Source organism: Scomber japonicus, chromosome 18 (assembly GCF_027409825.1).
Source record: "Scomber japonicus isolate fScoJap1 chromosome 18, fScoJap1.pri, whole genome shotgun sequence".
NCBI classification, from domain to species: Eukaryota; Metazoa; Chordata; class Actinopteri; order Scombriformes; family Scombridae; genus Scomber; species Scomber japonicus.
Genome location: NC_070595.1, coordinates 10,922,057 through 10,930,509, shown reverse-complemented (window position 1 = coordinate 10,930,509; position 8,453 = coordinate 10,922,057). Strand labels below are relative to the sequence as shown.

Sequence of the window (8,453 nt, the reverse complement as noted above, 5' to 3'; positions counted from 1 at the left end):
TCTTTATCGTTTGGCTGTAAATTCTAGTGGTCATCCAGTGTGTGTGTGGGTGTGTGCATGTTTCTGTGGTGCTACAACTTGTATCTTGCCACAGCTTTTTTTTCTCTCCGTTTAAATGTAATCTATGTTTCTCACCTCCTGACAGATCATATCATCTGGTTGTTGGAGCCCCCAAAAAGTCCCCACCTCCTCACGTACACACACACACACGCCAAGGCTCGGTCACAATACAGCCCCTGATCTCGGCCGGGCCACTAGCTGAAGGTCATTGTATCGACCCGTTATTCTCTATCATGACAATCTGTTCCTAAGTGCCACAGCTGGACCCCCTCTCACACTCACACACACTCTGCTGCCTCCCTCTGATAAGCCAGACTCTCTTCATTGTCTGATAACATAAATATGACACACCAACACACCATCTGAGGGTCCCTGTCTGCACCAGCCAGCCTAATTATATAATTATCCCTTGTCTGATTGTGCCTGTGCAGCTGAGACGAGGGAGGGCCTTTGTGTGGCCGGTGGAATGCGGTGCGCTTGGCATTTTTCAGCGAAAGGGCAGCTTTCTGGAAGCCGCTGCCAAAGGAGAGGAGAGGAGGGTGAGAGGGTGAGATCACGGCTGTTGATGCCCACTCTTCTTTTTCCCTCTCTTCTGGCTCTATCATTCAATCCATCTTTCTGGGACTCTTTTATTCTGTCAGTCTGTCTCTATAGGTCTCTCTATCTGTCTCTCCATCTAGAACTCTCACTTCTGGACAATCCCATCTCTCTTCTGTGTGTGTCATTCTCCGTCTCCCCAACACTCCCATTTAAATCTCCGTTGTCCCTCCGAGCCTTCAAATTTGGCACATTCAGCTGTCTTGCAGATAAAGTGGCCTTTTGAGGTGGAATGCACAGGATTTGGCTCTCCGATGATAAGAGCCGACAGGTTGCGCTGTTACAGAGAAGCGGAGTGGCTCATGGCTACCGCTCTGATGCCTGATAGTGGACTTGGAGGCGACTACTCTGCCACATGATAGGAGAGCATTGCTATTGTTTCTGCTCAAGAGCTTTGAGGGGATAAGAGAGACTTGAGCACAAGCAGGTGTTAGGAGAGATTACAGTATAGGCCTAGAAAGTATGTCTGCTATTACCACATTTTTGAATCAAAGTCAAGACCAACAAGGCAGGCGTCACATAAACCATGTTCTCTTACACTACAATAGCGGATCCAGATCTTTTTCTGACATTTACATCAAGGGCCTCATAGTCTTCACATGGCGCTACTGGTGATTTTATGAGTTTCATTACTTTATCAGAAGCCTTTTATACTCACTAATGAAAACAGCAGGGTTAAGGGTATTTTGGCGCCAAAGCGCCTCCTCTAGATTCCTGTGTGTGCTGCTGTATAATTCAAGAACTCCTAGTCATTTCAGCAGGCCCTGAGAATGATTTAAAATATTCACAACATCTAAGGGGAATTTATGTAAACCAAGTTCTGGTTTTGAAATATTCAAAATGTTGTCTCTTTTTTTAAAGTTGAAATTCGTGCTGCAAATCAGCTGCAGTAAACAGGTTTATCAGAGACCTGAGACAGCATTGTTCAACCACAAGGGTAAGTAGAAAATCTGCACGCTGTCTGCAGCAGAACGCTGCTAACTGCTTGAGAAATTCCCATAGAATTCTAAGCTGTCTGTCTGATCCATGCGCCCGCTCGTCAAAGCCCCCCCTCTAGTGATCACACAGCATGGAGTATGTGAAAGAATGCTGTCAGGACATAGCAGGACACTGGGGGCCCAGTATTCCCATCTCGAGCTTCCCTCCATGCCCTCCATGATTTTTAAATGACATATATAAAAGATACAAACAAATGTGAAAATTTGATCACAGTTCTACTGAAGACAGTGCCAGACAGACCCCAAGACAACATGTTCAAATAAACAGAGAACTTGGATGTGAGTTTTGAGTGAGGAGCCAAGAGTAGGACCTCTCCCACTATCAGCATGGCTGTGAGAGCTCCATTGTTTTGCCCGTCTCAAATAGCCCTGACAAATTGTGCTGAATGTAGAACCTCTGTCTAAACTACAGGCATCTTCCAAAAACATGCTGGCACGGCACCAACTCTGCATTTTCCCATCAGTGAAATGATCTTCAGCCAGCATCACTCCACAGCATCGTAGCTGGTCAGTGCCATTTCTGAGAATGTGAAGGGCATCTCAGATGTGCAGATAAAATCATCTATAGTGTTATACAGAGAATTGTTTTAAGCTTAAGCCTTTAGCTTAGGTTGAATAACATAAATAGGTCTTCAATAGCTTTCATTGATGATTTTTGTAAATGCTTCAAAACAAAAGCAATTCTTTTTCAAAGATTAATGTATGCAGGCAACAGTTCTCATTATGTCATTGGGAAACTTTTTTTTCACATGCTAACAAACCCTTTCTTTCATACCTCCATCCTCCTTTTCTGTTCGCCTTCCTCTATTGTATTATCCAGCTGACAGGTGGAGGGTGAGGGAGAAAAAGACCAGACTTTTCCTGGTATTCACCATATATGCGCTAATGATGAGTTCATTTCATGTTCTAAAGATAAAGACTGTTATAGTATAAAAAAGTACAAGTATAAGAAAACATGGTGAGAGAGGAATAAGGGGGATTATATTTATCAGAATAGATAACAATAAAGTATGAATGATTTTACAAGTGACTGAAGTGTGAATGAATTGTTCATATGTAAAAAGTAGTTTTGGAAAGAATTCAAAAAAATGGCGGGGTGAATAATAGCTAAATGGTGCCACCATGTGTTATCATATATGTATTGCTTTATGGGCCAAGTTTACAACTTTCCTTTCACATGTGGCGTCTACTGTTTTAGAGCTAAAATGATCTAAACAATGAGAGTCAACTGACAGAAGCACATTCTGCAACTATTCTGATAATCAATTAGCCATTCAAGTTATTAAGTAAAAATATAAAAAAGAATCTACTTCCAGCATGTCAATTATAAGGATTTGATGGTTTTTAAATAAAATATAATGATTTACCTCTTAAGTGCTGTTTGGACAAAATAAGAATTATTACTGCATTATCTTGAGTTTTTGAATATTGTTATTGTGTATTTTATTATGATGTATTTTTGTACCTGTTTTATTGGGCAAATAATGAATCAATTCATCATGAAAATAATAGTCTATAGATTAATTAATAATTGTTTATTAGTTTACAGCTCACTTGAAAGAAATAAAAGGTAATTACTATTCTTCTATTCTAATTCTTATGGTCTTCAACACTTCAACAAAATAGTGAGATAATGTTCAAAAAGATTGAAATACAGCATTTGTGAAAATATTTAAATATACAGCTTTTAAACAAATCTGTTATACCATCTTTCAAAAGCGAAAATACAACAATAGACTAAAGCAGCAGAATCTTCAATACAGTACAGACTTGTATGGTATGATTCTAGTACACAGACATTTTACCTACATTAAAGAAAGTATGGCAATTTTAGGTAGTCTACATCCCATGAAGGTTGATTTTGAGCCATATGCACTTTGTATGTGCATGTATTCAGCCGTGTGTGTGACCGTTCAGTTCTGCTGAGGAAGTTCTGGAGTTATTACTCACAGCTTTCTTCTTCTGTATAGTGAGGTGATGACAGTCGATGTGTCTGAACTCAGCTGCAAACAGGCCAAATAAGCAGAAGAACACCATGACCAAGGCCCATTCACACACAGCTGCCCCAGACTTATGGCCTGTATTGTGGAGAATGGACACTGGAGAGAGCAGTCAAGGAAAAAAAGACTAAAGAGGTACGCGTAGGTAGATAGATTAAATAAAGGAAACCGGGGGTCTAGGAGGTCTAAAGATTCATTATATTGCACTCAACTATACAGTGTACGAATATCTGTCCAACATATCTGTGTACAATTCTCAAAATACAACAATGGGAAGTTGATAAAGATCCAGTGAGATGATCTGTCGTATGAGGAAGTTTTGTATTGAATTTATTCAAAATAGACATTACAGTTTGATCTAAAAATATATCCATTTATCGAGTTGGCTGTAACGCACAGCAGATATTTAGACTACGTAAAAACTAGTCTACAATTAGCTAAAAGTAGTGTATAATGGTTCACTTTAAAGTAATTTCTTCATTTTACAATAATGTAAATGATTTGATTTGTTTTTTGAGGGACAGTGCATACTAATGAACATCTACATGAGATGTAAGCACGCCAGATTATAGCTGAACAACAGGAAGTCACAGTGACCTTGACCTTTGACCACCAAAATCAGTTCATTGTTGAGTCCCAGTGGACATTCATACCAAATTTTAAGCAATTCTGTCAAAGTGTTCCTAATATATAACGCTAACAAGAATGGGTGGGACAGACATACTGTACAATACATATATGTACTGACAACCCAAAAACATAATGCCTCTGGCCACAGCTATTGCTGATAGAGGAGGATCATTTTTCTAAGCTTTTTTTTTTTTTTTTCATCCATAAAAATGCTTGAAAGACAGGTGGAATTCTTCATTTTATTCTTAAACTGAGGGAACATAGGGCTTTGGGAACATAGACACACTCCCAAAACAAGGCTTGCATAGTTGAAATAGTTAGCCAAATATAATGTTGAATATGTTGACATAGCTATCTAAAAGTTAAATCGTGGAAATTTAGCTAAAAGTAATGGTTAAACAGTTAAAACAGCTAAAAGTAATGTATAAATAGTTAGCTTAAGGTAACAGATACACTGTTTAAATAGTTAGCTAACAGTAAAGGGAAAGGTACAAAATGGGTCTAGTCTTTAGAAGGACAACTTTGCTTGGATTTGATATTTACCTCTTATTATCATTTCTTAATGTGCTCAGACAGGAAGGATACTAATGATGACCAGGATGGTACAGATGATGCAGCAGATCGCTCTGAGAGGCCCCACCCAACATCGGTCTAAAGATGGCTGTGCCCGATAGGTTAGAAACACCTGCACCCAGAAGTATCCCAGACCAACGAAAAAAGCCAGGAATGCCCCCAAAAGGTGAATTCCCATCAGGACTGATTGCTAAAAGTTGTAGGCAGAGGAACAGGAGATTGTGAGCATATAGGTTATGATGGGTTGAAGAAAATAATGTTATCCAGAGTGGAGCAAACTCATTGGGGATGTGGAATGCAAAAAAATGGAGCAGTGAACTTGAAGAAAGAAGAAAGAGACACAGAGCTGTTACCTGGAAGTTGCCAAGGAGAGAGATGCCTAGGGAGGATATGAATCCTAAAACAATGCTGGCGATGTTGGCCTTTCCATGGTTACCGTAGTCTCTAACCTGCTGAAAACGGATCACCACAATCCACAGGGCTGAGAGAGACAGACAGACAGACAGACAGACAGACAGGGAGAAGAGGGCTGAAAAGATCGCAAAGATGGTCTAGAAGTTACTAGAAGACAGTTTTGGTTAGAGTTCAATTTAAAGGAAGACCTTGAGTTTTAAATGTCTTTTCACATGCAAAAACGTTGATTTAGCATAAACAGTTATGTAGATCAATCTGCAAATACCAATATCCAATTTATAGGGGATAAACTGACTTTTGACTATCATTTGAGGACTCTTTCTTCAATCTGTGAATAGTATGTATGATAGTAATAGTAGTAGAATATTAATAGTATAAGAGACAGACTATAAATCATACATCAGTAAGAACATGTGCAAGTCAAAGACACAGTAAATGAAGTAAACATATATTTTATTACCTAAAACCGAGCAGATGTTGCAGATCTGGGAGAAGAGACAGCTCTGCGGGTTGTGAGTGCCACATTTACTAAAGGGTGGATGTGACAACAGAAATATTATAATTCATTTTAACTGCTTTCATTTCCATCATGCCACATGAAGGAAAGGAATTATACCAACCTGATATAGGGGAATGACTCTGTTAAGTTGACTGATCCATTTGTTACAGCTATACCAAACCTAATTGGAAGAAAACAGCTGTATTGTGACTGAATGCAGGGGAGATAACATATTATATATAAGTACATTCATACAGTTCATACATTTTGGATTTTGACCATTTGTATAGAATGATTTAAGATTTAGTGTGATTCATTATCAGAGCAAACTTTAAGAAGGCAAGGGAAGGCAAGGCAGTTTTATTTATATAGCACATTTCATACACAATGGCAACTCAATGTGCTTTACATAAAAAAGAAAAACATGCAATTTGAGAAAAATTAAAATATACAATTAACCCACCCACCCCCCACACTAATAATAACATAGAAAGAGAGAAATAAAATGCTAGAATAGAGCATTAAATATAAGATTGCAGCATAAAATAATAATTAACTTTAAAATCATTAAAAGGACATAGAGTGCAAATGAAAGATTAAAATGTGCTTTAAAATAGCTCAATGATAAGCACAGGAAAAGAGAAGTGTTTTTAACCTGGATTTAAACATGATTTCAGTTCTGCTGGTAGTTTGTTCCAGTTGTGTAAAAGCTGCTTCACCATGTTTAGTTTGAACTCTGGGCTCAACTATCTGACCTGAGTTAGTAGATCTCAGAGCTCTACTGGCTTTATATTCTACTATGTATGTATTTATGTATTCTGGACCTAAACCATTCAGTGATTTTGTAGACCAGAAGGAAACCACACTGTTGCCTCTTCTTTAAAAGAACCAACTAATCAGGTATTAAACTTGGGAGCATAAATCAGGTTTGTAAAATAATGAAGAAAGTATTAACATCCTTTAATGCCACATAAATGAAGGTTAATCCTGCTGTTTATTGTAGACACAATGCACAATTGTATTAACACCAATTCTCAACAGGCTACTTCCTCTGTGGTCCAGTTATAAGATATGAAAAATGAAATGTGACTTATGAACCAGGAAGTCTCTATTAATAAAAACAAGGTCAGTTACTTACACTGTCCAAATGCCCACAGTGCCAAAGATAGCCAGGAAGATGGGAAGCAATGCCCACAGCCACATGTTACAATATCACTGCTGCTTGCTTTATATGGAGGCAAACACAAAAGTGAAACATTAATGGAGGATGGGTATTTCAGCTTTTAAGATCCTCAGGTAAGAATACTTCCAAAAGTTAAATTGAGAGTGTCAAAATACAGTACTAAGAGATGAATTTAATGAGGTTGAATATAACAAAAGTACAGAGGAACAGTGTGTATGAAAGAGAAGAGTTACTCACTCTGAGGAATGGTCGGTAAGTAGAGATTCAGTTCTCTGTTTCATCAATATTCAAAGCAACTCATTTCACCTACATTACCGTAATTACACCAACTTTGTCTGGACATAGCATGTGTGAAATGATAAGTGCTTTGTGTCAGCAGAATACCGTGAATATGACCACGACGGCTACGTATGTGGTGTCAAAGCTGTGCCGTAGATAGCAAGAGTGTAGAGAAATGATGAGTAATGGTGTTTGAAAAGTTAGGTTTCTCAAAGGTCTATAATGAAACAGCTAGTTTGGTCATTCTCTGCACTGGGAATGACAAAATGCGCAACTAGACTGAAGGTTATGGTAACCGGACCCAGACTGTTCCTTTAAAGAGGGCTGGGCTGGACTTTGAGTCAGTGTTTTTTTAGATTTACAACCTCTTCTGCTTGTTCATGTCAATACTAACAGTGCGCTTTCTCTCCTCTACAGTTTACATTTTCCTTTCCGCTAGCTGAAAACAAACCATACCAAAAGTATAAACACTCTGAATAGGAGCTTGAAATTCAAAATGGTTTCAACTTACATGAGTGAAATGGTTGCAGTGTCGGTGATAACCTTGACGTCTGCAAATGACTCGGGGACTTATCATGCATGTTAAGTGATAAAATGGGGGAAGTATAAATTTACCTCATCACTTAATCAGCATTTTATTATGTTTGAGCATGTTTATGACCTTTGGTTCCTGTTAATAAAGATGGCAGGAACATGACTAATATATGACTACACCTATTAGACTGTTATATCTCATTTATAATTTTTATAAACACCTTAGTTTTGAGTACAAACACATAACAGTTAGATATTTTCCATTCTTATTCAAATGCAGCATGCAGAAATGAAAACTACCATAAAAATGAAATTCATTTAAACATTGTTCTTTATTGAGGTATAACACTGTTCACTACGGACACAAATTGACCATGTTTCTTTATATTGACCTGTTTTCAAGTCAGTGTGTGTGTGTTTCTGTCAAAGCTCAAGCTCAATCTTGACATCCATTTTAGCCTTGTAGGGCTCCAGCAGGGGGCGTACTTCCTCAGATAGAAACCTAGCCACCTGAAGAGGATGAGAATAGAGCAGAAGAAAAAACTATTTTATACACCCATAAATGTGTGTCTATAGGGTCTACATTACATTTTATATGGACCTTTGGATTGACCTTAGCTGCAGTTTTAATGTTCAAGAAAAACCTGAGCAAAAATACATGTATGTATGTACATGTGCAATGTATA

General features: G+C 38.1%; 2 protein-coding genes across 2 annotated transcripts in view; both read right to left on the bottom strand.

Moving 5' to 3' along the window:
• Positions 1 to 3,548: 3,548 nt before the first annotated feature.
• On the bottom strand, positions 3,549 to 6,998 carry tmem150b (transmembrane protein 150B). Its single transcript, XM_053338857.1, has 6 exons — positions 6,910 to 6,998; positions 5,893 to 5,952; positions 5,733 to 5,800; positions 5,212 to 5,339; positions 4,871 to 5,048; positions 3,549 to 3,754 (listed from the first exon to the last, which is right to left on the bottom strand). The coding sequence occupies exons 1-6, from the start codon at positions 6,972 to 6,974 to the stop codon at positions 3,549 to 3,551; spliced, it is 705 nt and encodes a 234-aa protein (XP_053194832.1). The 5' UTR covers positions 6,975 to 6,998.
• Positions 6,999 to 8,116: 1,118 nt separating this feature from the next.
• The window catches only part of adsl (adenylosuccinate lyase), a 6,029-nt gene continuing 5,692 nt past the window's right edge, over positions 8,117 to 8,453 (bottom strand). The window contains exon 12 of the mRNA XM_053337980.1: positions 8,117 to 8,277. Coding sequence (XP_053193955.1) covers positions 8,191 to 8,277 — 87 coding nt within the window. The 3' untranslated portion in view covers positions 8,117 to 8,190. The remainder of the gene's footprint in view (positions 8,278 to 8,453) is intronic.

Coding starts and splice junctions, on each gene's coding strand:
- tmem150b (XM_053338857.1), bottom strand. CDS start 6,974: ATGTGGCTGTGGGCATTGCTTCCCATCTTCCTGGCTATCTTTGGCACT. Junction 5,340..5,732: donor CAACATCTGCTCGGTTTTAG/GTAATAAAATAT, acceptor TGTCTCTCTCAG/CCCTGTGGATTGTGGTGATC. Junction 3,755..4,870: donor TACCATCCTGGTCATCATTA/GTATCCTTCCTG, acceptor TGCTCTCTCCAG/TGTCCATTCTCCACAATACA.